This window comes from Ammodytes marinus (assembly GCF_949987685.1).
Source record: "Ammodytes marinus genome assembly, chromosome: 8".
Taxonomy (NCBI): domain Eukaryota; kingdom Metazoa; phylum Chordata; class Actinopteri; order Uranoscopiformes; family Ammodytidae; genus Ammodytes; species Ammodytes marinus.
Window position 1 is genome coordinate 3,790,664 of NC_137212.1, and position 14,633 is coordinate 3,805,296.

Below are 14,633 nucleotides of genomic sequence, written 5' to 3' on the forward strand. Positions count from 1 at the left end.
TTGGCTAAAAATCTGTATTTCACTATATGTCTAAATGGTTCCTCCCACCTGTTTGAAACCTAAATCTCTCCCTCTCACTCCCTTTCCTGGCCTATCTCTCTATCTCTCCTCCTCACTAAATAATATGTTCTCATCCACAGGCACAGGGCTCCACAGACAGACAGTCTGACCCCCACCAAGCCAACCCCTGCTACTGACAACCCTGGGTCTTTGGGCTTTTTTTAATACTTCTACAAGGATTTGTCCCCGGATACAAACAATAAAAATTACCATTAAACAACAATATAAAAAAAAACACACATATATCAATCACCCCTTGCTTGATCACACACACACACACACACACACACACACACAAACTGACACACACACACACGCAGACACACACACACACGCAGACACACTGACACCCACACACACACACACAAACTGACACACACACACGCAGACACACTGACACACGCAGACACACAGACACACACACACACACACACACACACACACACACACACACACACACACACACACAGCTGCTATGTCCGTCTGACCTCATGGCCCACACACATAATAACAGCTCTGCCGTCGAGCGGATGTCCCACTGCTGTTGCTAGGCGACGGGGCGGTCCACCATGTTGGGACCCGGGACCCACTGCACTGAAACCTGTTACTATGGCAACCACTGTAGTAACCACGGAGACGCTACGGAGGAAGAGGATGACGGCGGTCTGCACTGTCATCGCCATCGCAATCGTCGCTGTAGCAACGGTTGCCACAGAGGTCGAAGGAGGTCCCAGCAACAGAGATGAGAAGCAACAAGGTGTGTGTGTGTGTGTGTGTGTGTGTGTGTGTGTGTGTGTGTGTGTGTGTGTGTGTGTGTGTGTGTGTGTGTGTGTGTGTGTGTGTGTGTGTGTGTGTGTGTGTGTGTGTGTGTGTGTTTGTGTGTGTCTGTGTGTGTGTGTGTGTGTGTGTGTGTGTGTGTGTGTGTGTGAAGGGGCTGCCTTTCTGCCTTTCTCACCAACTTAAGAGGAACTTTCAGTTGGTGTTCATTCTAGCGGCTATTCTAAAAATCTTTTCCTGGGTGAGCACCCATGACAAAGGCTTGCTCCAAAAATATTCCGAAACTGAGCATAACATGGGTTTCTGCATCAGCTTGGCCAGAAAGTGGTAGTTAAGCCTCGACTTACTCCGGCAGTAACTCGACAGTGTGCAAATAAGTGTTGTCTTGTTGAGAGAACCATCTGGTTGGGCTTTGAAGCTCAACTTGTCTGTAAGAAGGCAGTTATCTCCATCCATTCATCTCACCAAGGCTTGTTTCTTGTTGCCATACACACACACACCCTGCGTTCCAAATCTCATACTCGTTCTTTTTTCTATTCTACATCTGACCATAAAAAGAATCTAGTTAGGATGCAGTATGCTACAATTGGGACATACTTTTACTTATTTATTTCATCATAACATGGCTCCTTGATCTTGCCTCTTGCTTTTATATCCGTCGCATCCCCCGTTTGTTTTCATGCGGAGGCTCCGTCGATGTGACGCCACTTCCGGTGCGCACTGGATTGCGGGTCATAATCGTCCAAATAGGTTGCTGATTTCAACACTAAAAATCTCGGCCGGATGTAGTAGACATCCGGGTATTTCTTACCATACTAAATCTGACCACAAGAATTCGGACATCCTAAATCTTTTTTTCTAGCATACTAAATAGTAGATAGTATGGGGATTGGAACGCAGCTAACGTTACTGCTCCACCACCGTTTCCTGATTTCTCTAAAGTACGGGGCGGGACGAGGGTCATAAATAAACACAGGTTGGGCGCTCCGATGGCGTAGTCAGTGGATAGAGCGTGTACCATATTGGCTCCGGCCTTCGTTGCAGTGGACGCAGGTTCAAATCCGACCCGTGGACCTTTACTGCATGTCATCCCCCCTCTCTCTCTCTCTCTTTCTCTCTGTCTCCCCATCAACTCTGTACTATCTAATAAAGCTTGAAAATGCCAAAAAATAAACCAAAAAAAATCAAAATAATCAAAATCTACAATTCTCTGTGAATAGAATTTCAAAGAGCTGGGAGTTGGAATTGAACACGCTACTAGTAGGACAACATTTAGATTCTTCCAGTTCTTAGTAATTAGTGGGAGAAACATCATTGGTTTACTGTCTGTAATCCTGCGCTTTAAACTATGGGTTGCTTTGATCATTTTTGTTACGTTTTCTTTAATGTGCTTCACAGCCCAAACGCCCAGAGAGAGAGAAGTCTGTTTTCCATTTCAGTCAAGAAAAACTAAAAACGCAATCGCTTCCAATGTTTAGAAATCCTGTAAAAATAACCTTTAAGTTTGTATTGAATTTGAGTATCTGATTATGGTGTAATTGGGATTTTAAAAAGGTCATAATATGTTCCATGGTTACTGTAATTGTTTTTATTTATTTAGAACTCTGTGTGTGTGTGTGTGTGTGTGTGTGTGTGTGTGTGTGTGTTCACGAGACAGAGGGGAAAGAGTTTGAGTGAAATGAGGCGTAGACATGGTCTGAGGTCTGAGCGACTCCAGGTCTTGGCTTTCTGAACTTGAACTTTGTGCTCACAAATCATGTTGCTGTGTCTCCCTGTCACACACACACACAGAAATGCACACACACACGTGAAGGCACGCACGCACGCACGCACAGACAGACAGACACACAGACACACACGTACATGTGAAGACACGCACGCACACGCACACACACACACACAGACTCTCACACACACACACATGCAGGCACGCACAGACAGACAGACCCACACAGAGACACATATCTACAGACTGTGATCACACACACACCACTCTGAGGGCACCCCTCACTCACACACAGACACATTCACTCACTCACTCACTCACTCACTCACTCACTCACTCACTCACTCACTCACTCACTCACTCACTCACTCACTCACTCACTCACTCACTCACTCACTCACTCACTCACTCACTCACTCACTCACTCACTCACACACACACACACACACACACACACACACACACACACACACACACACACACACACACACACACGCACACACACACACACCACCCCGAGGGCAGAGTCATAAAGATCCCAGAGTGTCCCAGACGAAGGCCTTGATTGTGTATTTCCTAAACTTAACCTCTGACCCCCACAGCAATCTGTCTGCCACAGTGCTGCTCACTTTAAATAGCCCACCACTCACCCCTGACGTAGCTCATTCCCACAGGTTGAGCCTCTAAAGCTATAGTACGTAACTTTTCCATATAAAAAATGAATGTCTGTTACATTCAAGCCATCGCAAAAAAATATATACACAAAATTGATTAAGCCTATATCAGCTCTACAAAACTCTCTGTATTTCTCAGTATGGCAACGTTTCCAAAGAAATCCTTCTGTAATAACCTTCAGAATAGTGCTAAGAATTATTATGGAAAGTTTAGTTGATGTAAGTGCTTTAGAAGTCTTTTGTTCAGACCATTGTGAAAAAAAAACTTAGTGTTGAGATAATGTCCTTGTCCTTTAAAGATGGTTGTATAGGAGAAATATACAGACGCAAACAGACAAGGTTTAGTCAAATAAACACCTAATTATATAAATATAGGCTAATCCTTCTACCATTTCTCACTGTTGTAGTTTCAATACTGGATACTCTAGTAGCGGTTGTTATTAAAAGGCGGACATCAAAGCAGCATTTGGCCTGGGATGGGATGCCATTAAAGGTGTGTCTGTGTCGGAGGGAGGGAGTATATTTCCTTCCATTAGCTGATAACAGAGCAGGCTGATGCCCCCGCTAAAGGGAGGATGGGCGTATTAATCAGCACATGTGTGAAACGCTTTTAGCCAGGGAGTGTCTGCTGTTAAATTTAGCAAGTGTGTGTGTTTCCACTGTCCACATTCGCTTTGATGTCGACTTAAGAGTTTAATCGGCTAGTGCAGTGCAGGGTCGCTATGCGTTCAATTTGCACACGCACGCACGCACACACACACACACGCACACACAGACACAGACACACACACAGACACACACACAGACACACACACACACACACACACACACACACACACACACACACACACACACACACACACACACACACGTACACCGCATACAAGTCAACAATTCTGGAGACACTTGTTCTCAAAATCACTTTTGGTCATAATAAAAGTAAAAAATCCAGTGTTAATACACGGCCTAGGCTCTGTAAACAGGCATGTTGCTAGCTACGGTGGGCCTCCTAAGTTTAACTTATTTCCCCCGTGTTGCAATTTATTTGTTCATTAGAAAAATTGGTTGGAGGGGGCGCCCTTAGCTCAGTTGGTAGGGCGTCCCCCCCATGGGCCTCGGCCAGCAGCGGACCCGGGTTTTGATTCCAGGCCGCGGTCGTTCTCTGCATGTCACTCCCCTCTCTGCCCCATTTCAACTCTGTCTCTACGCTATCAATAAAGCATAAAAATGCCAAAAAAAAAAAATTGGTTGGAAATCCCGTGGAGAAGTTGTTTAAAACATCTGCTCAAAAAACCCTTAGTTCAAACTACTACACTCTAATGAGTTTTGTAGGGTTTTATTAGTGCACAGTTTATATGTGTGAGGTCTCCTTAATATCTTCTTGGGAGGTGAATTATCTCTACTTTATTATCACGCTCCCTTCATTTTCCCAACAGGAGATTTTCCTGTGTTTTAAAGGTAATTGTAAAACCACCTGCACGCACACACACACACGCATACAGACACACACACACACACACACACACACACACACACACACACACACACACACACACACACACACCTACAGACTGAAGCTACACACAAAAAAACCACCTGCCTGGTTATGTGCAGTGGTTTGTGTGAGGATGGATGGATGTAGTTGCCTATTGTGGGAAACAGCTCCGAGCTCCTACGAAGGTTACTGATTTAAAACAAGTGTGTGGAATAGTGCGGATGTGGCTACGGTGCCTTCAGGGGCCCTGTGTGTGTGTGTGTGTGTGTGTGTGTGTGTGTGTGTGTGTGTGTGTGTGTGTGTGTGTGTGTGTGTGTGTGTGTGTGTGTGTGTGTGTGTGTGTGTGTGTGTGTGCTGTTTGAACTACTCTGGTGTGATTTCCCACCTTGGTAAAAAAGGAATTTAACCTTTTTTTTTATACGATAATTTTTTGGCATTTTAAAGCTTTATTAGACAGTACAGAGTTGAAATGGGGAGACAGAGAGAGAGAGGGGGAGAGAGAGAGAGAGAGAGAGAGAGAGAGAGAGAGAGAGGGGGGATGACCTGCAGTAAAGGTCCACGGGTCTGAATTGAACCCGCGACCACTGCAACAAAGGCCAGAGCCAATATGGTACATGTGCTCTATCCACTACGCCACCGGAGCACCCCAGGAATTTAACTATTTGAATCACTATGCAAATATGAATTGTAGTTGAACTACCAGCGAGCTACTGCAAAATGTAGAGATGGAGTCTGGAGAATGCTTTTTATAATTTTTTTCGTTGTCAAAATCAGTGAATATCCTCCTCACGATCCCCGTCCTGAACGGACTGTGTGTGCGCTTTAAAATAATCCAGTGTTTATACACACAGCCTAGGCTCTGTAAACTGGCATGTTGGTAGCTATCATGGGCCCGCTTTGTTTACATCAGCGCTACAACACAGTACAGACAGGTAGTGGATCGTGAGGAGATATTCACCGATTTTGACAAAAAGTGAAGCGTTCTCCAGAATCACTGACTCCACCTTTAAAAAGATTGAATTACAATGCATAGCAACACAAGGCCCCGTCCCCTTATTTTCTCATGACTGAGAACCTCTTGAACTTGCCGAAAACTTAACTTCCCATGTCCAGTGAAAATGCACTACAACCCTCCTGAGTTGGTTCCATGTGAAGGCAAGCTATAGCACACACACACACACACACACACACACGCGCACACACACACACACACACACACACACACACACACACACACACACACACACACACACACACACACACACACACACACACACACACACACACACAGGCTAGCGTTTGTAATTGTGCCTACTGTTTATTCAAGCCAGACCTATCTTAGTGCTTACACAGCGGCTTTTTTTCACTTGGTACAAAGCTCTCCAAGTCTGTACCAGGGAACTCTGATCTCTGGGTATTTATTCTGTGTGTGTGTGTGTGTGTGTGTGTGTGTGTGTGTGTGTGTGTGTGTGCGTGTGTGTGGGAAGGGGCTGCCTTTCTGCCTCTCTCACCAACTTTAGGGCCAAAAGTTTGATGAAAACTGGGGCTCATTTTGCTGCTGACCTTTTCCCCGTTTACAGTTTAGCTGACGTTGGCTTGTTCTTGAAACTGTGTGTGTGTGTGTGTGTGTGTGTGTGTGTGTGTGTGTGTGTGTGTGTGTGTGTGTGTGTGTGTGTGTGTGTGTGTGTGTGTGTGTGTGTGTGTGTGTGTGTGTGTGTGTGTGTTTAGGTGATAAATCTCCACCAGGCTTTTTAGGTACTATACAGACTTGGGACAGACAGGAAGTATACAGTTTCAGGGTAACCATGGCAATGTCCTTTTGGCCTCTCGTTTAAGAGAGAGAGACAGAGTGTGTGTGTGTGTGTGTGTGAAAGAGAGAGAAGAGAGAGTTTGTGTGTGTGTGTGTGGGGGGGGGGGGTTATTCTTGTGGAGTGGAAAAGAATCTTGTCAGAAATTTGTCCAAATAAGCCTTTGCAGTTTTTCTATACTAATGCCAACTAGGTCACTCCTCTCAATAATATACAGTAGAGTCGGTGATTCTGGAAAACGCTTGTTGTCAAAATCAGCGAATATCTCCTCACGATCTTCTACCTAGCCTAGACTCTGTAAACCGGGATGTAAACAAAGGGGCCCCTCTATAGCTAAGCACATGCCCGTTTACAGAGCCTAGGCTGTGTATTAACTCTGGAAAAAAAATATTTTGACAACAAACGTTCTCCAGAAACGCTGACTGCTCCTTTAACTGCTTGCAATATGAGTGATTTAGGTCAGATTATGCTGCATTTTTTTTTTTTTTTTTTGGGCATTTTCAAGCCTTATTAGACAGTACAGAGTTGAAATGGGGAGACAGAGAGAGAGAGAGAGAGAGAGAGAGAGAGAGAGAGAGAAGGGGGATGACATGCAGTAAAGGTCCACAGGTTGGATTCAAACCCGCAACCACTGCAACGAAGGCTGGAGCCAATATGGTACGCGCTCTATCCACTACGCCACCGGAGCGCCCGATTATGCTGCATTTTTTTTTTTTTTTTTTTTTTTAAATAATTTTTGGGCATTTTCAAGCTTTATTAGATAGTAGAGAGTTGAAATGGGAAGACAGAGAGAGAGGGGGGATGACCTGCAGTAAAGGTGCACGGGTCGGATTCGAACCCGCGACCACTGCAACGAAGGCCGGAGCCAATATGGTACGAGTTCTATCCACTACGCCACCGGAGCGCCCGATTATGCTGCATTTTTAACTCATATCTTTTGCTTGCCCCCCCCCCCCCTCTAGCTGCCTTCCTGTCCAGTCTGGGCCAGTATGACATCGCCATCCCAGTGCGCGTCGGACCGAACGGCGAGACGCTGGACGCAGAAACAACTCAACACCAACGAAGAAGAAGAAGACGCAGCACTGAAGACAAGCAGCCGGACTCTGTAATACGCCTTTTTAAAATGATCTCCATTTAAATATTTTGCTCATTGTTAAATTAAGTTACTTTATTAGTCAATGGTTACATTTGAAATGTGTCTTTGTGTGTGTGTGTGTGTGTGTGTGTGTGAGTGAGTGAGTGAGTGAGTGAGTGAGTGAGTGAGTGAGTGAGTGAGTGAGTGAGTGAGTGAGTGAGTGAGTGAGTGAGTGAGTGTGTGAGTGTGGGAGTGAGTGAGTGAGTGAGTGAGTGAGTGAGTGTGTGTGTGAGTGAGTGAGTGAGTGAGTGAGTGAGTGAGTGAGTGAGTGAGTGAGTGTGTGAGTGAGTGAGTGAGTGTGGGAGTGAGTGAGTGAGTGAGTGAGTGAGTGAGTGAGTGAGTGTGTGAGTGTGGGAGTGAGTGAGTGAGTGTGGGAGTGAGTGAGTGAGTGAGTGAGTGAGTGAGTGAGTGAGTGTGTGAGTGTGGGAGTGAGTGAGTGAGTGAGTGTGGGAGTGAGTGAGTGAGTGAGTGAGTGAGTGAGTGAGTGAGTGTGTGAGTGAGTGAGTGTGTGAGTGTGGGAGTGAGTGTGTGTGTGTGTGTGTATGTGTGTGTGTGTGTGAAATAACAACACTTCTAACCTAAACTCTCTTTCTTTCTCTCTCTCTTTCTTTCTCTTCATCCCCTCAGCTCTTCTACCAGCTGTCCACGTCTCGTAACAGCTTCATGCTGAACCTGACCCTCCAGGGCGGGCTGCTCTCCCGTCAGTTCAGAGTGGAGTACTGGAAGAGAGGGCGCCTGGCCTGGAGTCACCCCTACTCCCCTCACTGCCACTACGCTGGGCATCTCCAGGACCAGCCCACCTCCAGCAACGTGGCCCTCAGCAACTGTAACGGCCTGGTAAGTTCACTTACTTTATTAGTTCAGTGGTTATGTTGAAATTGTATATTCTACTCTCAAGTAACCACACTTCGGAGAGGGTCTGAGAGCAGGGTCAGCCGTGGGTACAGCGCAAGCACAAGCAAAAATGTGACGAAAAAAAAAGGAAAAAAAGGCAACGAGGCACTATGGTTAACTGTCGAAACTCAATATTAATCATATGCATCATAAAATGGCGTGAAACAACTTAATATGGGAATTTTCTATGAAAACTCTGTCTAGAGAGACAGGGCTTTCAGAAGCAGCGCTGCATGTGTGGCCAAAAACAGCGCAAGAGAGGCAGCAGTAACAGACACAGGCGCAGGATGTGTGTTCCAGGGACTTAAGAAGGATATTTAAGACCCTTCCACAGCTGTTTTCTGGTTACACATAAGCAATGACAGACTGTTTAGTGATGAAAGCTCTGTAAACATGGGCCCCCAATCTCTGCGTTAAGAGAGAGGGCGTGATTGTCTGTTTCAGTCGCCCTCCTGTCCTGTCCCGACATGGGAAGGGTGTCCTGTGTGCTGTCAGACAGTCAGACAGGCGCTCTCAGGTCTGTTTGAAGCTTTAAGCCCATTTAACCTCTACTTACTTATCACCCAAAGAGCACCAAGCTCTGACACGCTGTCCTGGGGCAGGTTGAAAGGCAGCCTGGGAAATGTAGGAGATTTTTTATTTTTTATTTTTTTTAATTATTATTATTATTATTATTATTATTATTATTATTATTATTATTATTATTATTATTATTATTATTATTATTATTATTATTATTATTATTATTATTATTATTATTATTATTATTTTTTTTTTAACACAAGATGAGTATTTTTTATTTATTTTATTTAGTCAGGGTTAGACCATTCAATGAGGTGATATGGTGTTTTTATTTTTATTTTTTTTATTATTTTTTTTATTGGGGTCTTAAAAAGGAGACCCATTTATTTATTTTTTAAACACAACACAAACACACACACAAGGAACAGCTGTCATGTAGGAGATTATTAACTGAAGCTTTGGTCAATAAGGAAGCTAGTACTTCATACAACCCCCTCTTCAAATATACCGCACTACCCCTTTAAAGGTGGAGTCAGCGATTCTGGAGAACGCTTGTTGTCCAAATCACTTTTTTTCTTGTTATAATCTTTGAATATCTCCTCATGTTCCGCTACCAGTCTGTACTGTGTGTGTGCGCTGAAAGAAATCCAGTGTTAATACACAGCCTAGGCTCTGTAAACGGGCATGTTGCTAGTAGCTACGGTATGGGCCTCTTTATTTACATCCCATTTGTTTACATACCTGTTTACAGAGCCAGTCAACAGAATCGCTGACTTCGCCAACTTCTTTGCCCCCAAGAAGAAAAGTTAGTTCAAAACTCCTAATAACTAGCCGTACCATATCAGCTCCGGCCTTTGTTACAGTGGTCGCGGGTTCAAATCCGACCCGTGGACCTTTACTGCAAGTAATCCTCCCTCTCTCTCTCTCTCTCTCTCTCTCTCTCTCTCTCTCTCCCTCTCTCTCTCTCTCTCTCTGTCTCCCCATTTCAACTCTGTACTGTCTAATAAAGCTTGAAAAATGCCAAACAATTATCTTTAAAAATAAAAATTCGGGGGCGCCCTTAGCTCAGTTGGTAGGGCGTCCCCCCCCATGGGCCTCGGCCAGCAGCGGACCCGGGTTCGATTCCAGCCCGCGGTCGTTCTCTGCATGTCACTCCCCTCTCTGCCCCATTTCAACTCTGTCTCTACACTATCAATAAAGCATAAAAAGGCCAAAAAAAATATCTTAAAAAAAAAAAAAAATCCCCCAATAACTTTCCTGGTTAACTTAATTATGGTGGCATCATCTTGTTTTGCCGAAATATCATTTTTGCTAAAAGTTATATAGTATACTCAGTTTCGGATTAGTTTTATGCTCACAAAGCGTTAATAAAGCCACACACGTAATTACTGTGGGTCATCGCAGCGTGAGCTCTGGGCCTGTGTGTCCACGGGAGCGTCACTAACTGTATTATGGGATGAAAGTCACTTTGACCGGGGCTCATCACAGCTGAGCGGAATCAAAGCAAGTGTTAGTGTATCGCTCTCGCTGTCTCGCTCTCCCAATTCTCTCGCTCTCATGCTCTCACGTGTGTGTGTGTGTGTGTGTGTGTGTGTGTGTGTGTGTGTGTGTGCGTGTGTGTGTGTCCACTATGTTTGCAGTGGGACGGCCTGAAAACAGTATACCATATACCAGGCTTGTCTCTACAGTGTAAAAGTATCTCTTATTATTTTTAAAGAGATGCATTATGTATTAACGCATAATTAAATTAGATATTGCCAATTTAGAAAATGTAATCCAACATTTCTGTAAATGCTGTAATACATAAAATTATTATTATTTATTATTAAATGGCAACTTTTCTTGTTGGATCTGTAAATGTTTATGTTCCTATAGCTACAGTGCTAGCTACCCCCTTTGTTTACATAGAACATGTGTGTGTGTTATAATGTGACATTTGTGATACTTGCATCATGAATATTTTGATATATATTTGCACTCTGTAACAGTGTAAAGTAAATGCTATACAAATTAATACATGTAAATGAAAAAATTAAAGCAATGACCTCTGTACTTCTATTCTATTCTATTCTATTCTATTCTATTCTATTCTATCTCCTCTCTCTCTCTCTCTCTCTCTCTCTCTCTCTGTCTCTGCAGCAGGGGGTGATAGTGGCGGGGGGAGAGGAGTACCTGATTGAGCCCCTTGTGTCAGCAGCTAACCAGACGGGGACAGAGCGGGGCGACAGGGCGGAGGGACGCCCCCATGTGGTGTACAAGCGCTCCTCGCTGCGACACCAATACAAGGGCCAGTCCTGTGGAGTCATTGGTGAGAACCAGAGAGATACTTGTTTATACTGTATACTGGTGTTGTCTTTTAAATAGCAGCTGTTATGTCGGTGTTGGGGTGACTGTGGCTCAGGTGGTAGAGCGGGTCGGCCAATGATCGAAGGGTTGGCGGTTCGATCCCCGTCCTGCCACTTGTGTCATGGTTGTTGTGTCCTTGGGCCAAGACACTTCACCCACCTTGCCTTGCTGCATGGAAGGCCCTAACCAACTACTCAAAAGACCGGAAATCCAAAACCCTTTTTTAAGGGAAATTTAAGTCAAACAAACAAATCACTTTGGGTAATATGGAATGAGAAGCTGCATGGTAACGTGTGCTGGTCCGTGCAACTGCCCAGCCGTCGGACGAGGTGGGTGGGGGAGGGGGGGTGGAGGGGGGTCATCGAGATAACTCAAACTACCTACCTGTTGGGGTTGGGGAGAGCCTTCCACGTAGGGGCACAAAACACCATCTAGCGAAGATTGCGGTTGTGTCTATGTTCCAAGTTGTGTCCGGTGTGACTGAGTCTGTGTGAGTGGGCGTGGTTTGAGTCTGTGTGAGTGGGCGTGGTTTGAGTCTGTGTGAGTGGGCGTGGTTGAAATGCAAAGAGAATGCTCAGGAAACCAAATTCTAACACATAATAGTAAAACATTAAAACCGTTTGTAATGCTGTGCCTCTATTGTGCTCTGTATCCATGGAACAGCATCAGCAAGAATCTTTCTGCGATTTATGGCAAATGGGAAATGTACAATCAGTAATTTACACTTTTAAAATTGGCTATTGTAGCAGCTATTACCATGGAAACACATGGCAGAGAGTCTCCCATGGGTGCAACTCTGTATCGCAGCATTCCTTTATTGGAACATCACAAGAGGAATCATCGTTAGCACCGTGAAACTATAAAATAAACACAAAATGGTCGCCCGTCATACATACAAAACTTGTCTATGCTGATCAGTTTCTATGTTGTCTATCTCTATGCTTACAAGCTAAGACAGAAAACTTGTTTTGCCCCTAGGAAATATTTTTTATAATGCACTATTATAGACCAAAATGCATAGAAATGCGGCCAGCGTAAGACAGATGGAGTGATAAACTTACGAAGTATTATAATTATATGCAATCTAACGAGTTATGTGCGTTTCTGTTTGCGTATAAAAGTTCCGGGGCGAGACACAGGTGAAAGCATAAACAGATCCTTTGCAGCTTTAATTGGCTGGACTGCTGCTGTGCTTTAATGGCTACATTCTTACTATGTAACTTCAAAACGTGTGTGTGTGTATGTGTGTGTGTGTGTGTGTGTGTGTGTGTGTGTGTGTGTGTGTGTGTGTGTGTGTGTGTGTGTGTGTGTGTGTGTGTGTGTGTGTGTGTGTGTGTGTGTGTGTGTGTGTGTTTGTACAACTATTTTTTCTGAGAACAAGGGTTGAAGGGTTGGGGCCAGACATTTAGTTTTGATGTCAAGGGTTAGGGGCTATTATGTCGATGAGTGTCCTCACAAGTATATCTGTACAAATGTGTGTGTGTGTGTGTGTGTATATGTATCTGTCTGTGTTTGTGTGTGTGTGTGTGTGTGTCTCCCTCTGTGTGTGTGTGTGTGTGTCTCTCCCTCTGTGTGTGTGTGTGTGTGTGTCTCCCTCTGTGTGTTTCCCTCCCTTCGTCTTTTTGTGTGTGTGTCTGTGTGTGTGTGTGTGTGTGTGTGTGTGTGTGTGTGTGTGTGTGTGTGTGTCTCCCTCTATGTGTTTCTCCCTCTCCTTCTGTGTGTGTCCCTGTGTGTGTGTGTGTGTGTGTGTGTGTGTGTGCGTGCTATCCCCCCCTCAGATGAGAAGCCTATGAAAGGTGCGTCTTGGTGGCAGCGGACCTTAAAGACGCCCCCCCATCACGTGGGCCGCGGCCAGCTGCCTCTCAAGCGCTCCGTTAGCCGCGAGCGCTACGTAGAGACGCTCGTGGTCGCAGACAAGATGATGGTGGGTTACCATGGACGCAGGGACATCGAACAGTACATCCTGGCCGTCATGAATATTGTAAGTTTCACAACACAAAGAAAGATGTTCCGTGTACAGGGTTATGAATGCAAAAAAGTGTCAAAAAACGCCAAACTTAGGGGGCGCCCTTAGCTCAGTCGGTAGGGCGTCCCCCCCATGGGCCTCGGCCAGCAGCAGACCCGGGTTCAATTCTAGCCTGGGGTCGTTCTCTGCATGTCACTCCCCTCTCTGCCCCATTTCAACTCTGTCTCTACACTATCAATAAAGCATAAAAATGCCAAAAAAAAATCTTAAAAAAAAATAAAAAACACCAAACTAAAGGACCGAGTCATGGAGGTGATTCTGGAGAACGCTTGTTGTCAAAGTCACGTTTTGTCAAAATCAGTGAATATCTCCCCGTGATCCGCTACCTGTCCGTACTGTGTGTGTGTGTGCTGGGAAAAAAAATCCAGTGTTAATACACAGCCTAGGCTCTGTAAATGGGTATGTTGCTCGCTACGGTGGGGCCTCTTTGTTTACATACCTGTTTACAGAGCCTAGGCTGTGTATTAACGCTGGATTCTTTTCTTCAGCACACACACACACACACACACACACACACACACACGCACACACACACAGAGGTGGGTCGTAACGCGCTACATTTACTCCGTTACAAATACTTGAGTAACTTTTTGAATAAATTGTAATTTTAGGAGTAGTTTTATTGCAACATACTTTTACTTTTACTTGAGTAAATATTTGAAGAAAGAACGGTACTTTTACGCCGTTCCATTTGGCTACGTGACGGTCGTTACCTTATTTTTTTATATATTTTATTTATTACATGCGAGAGCCATTTCTCTCATGATTTCTCTCCCCGGGGACGTCTTCAGCCAACATCTCTATCACGTGACTATTTCAACCAATAAAAACCACATTACAAAAGCTTGCCAATCAAATGCAGCCACTTCAGTCACATGACAAGTGTTGTCATGTTGTCATAGGGCTCAACCATGGGCTCAACAATGTCCGCGGACTTTTTTAAAGGCTGCGGTTCCGCACCGATGTTGTGGCCGTGCCATGTAGGTTAAACGCATATTTTACCGACTATCTGGGTGAGTCGAGAAAATGGAAGAAACCGCTGATTCCGAGGAGCAATAGCCACACCCCTGGCCTCAAATACACACTCACACAATCACAGTGACACAGACTCCCACACACTCGCAATTACAGAGAAACTGTTCTTCTTTGACACATGTCCTGTTCTCCATG

At 44.7% G+C, this 14,633-nt stretch overlaps 1 protein-coding gene across 1 annotated transcript in view; it reads left to right on the plus strand.

Moving 5' to 3' along the window:
* Positions 1-669: 669 nt before the first annotated feature.
* The window catches only part of adamts10 (ADAM metallopeptidase with thrombospondin type 1 motif, 10), a gene marked incomplete at both ends in the record, with an annotated part of 56,019 nt that continues 42,055 nt past the window's right edge, over positions 670-14,633 (plus strand). The window contains 5 exons of the mRNA XM_080032170.1: positions 670-817; positions 7,503-7,645; positions 8,303-8,512; positions 11,231-11,399; positions 13,216-13,418. Of these exons, the coding sequence (XP_079888296.1) occupies positions 670-817; positions 7,503-7,645; positions 8,303-8,512; positions 11,231-11,399; positions 13,216-13,418 (873 nt within the window). The remainder of the gene's footprint in view (positions 818-7,502; positions 7,646-8,302; positions 8,513-11,230; positions 11,400-13,215; positions 13,419-14,633) is intronic.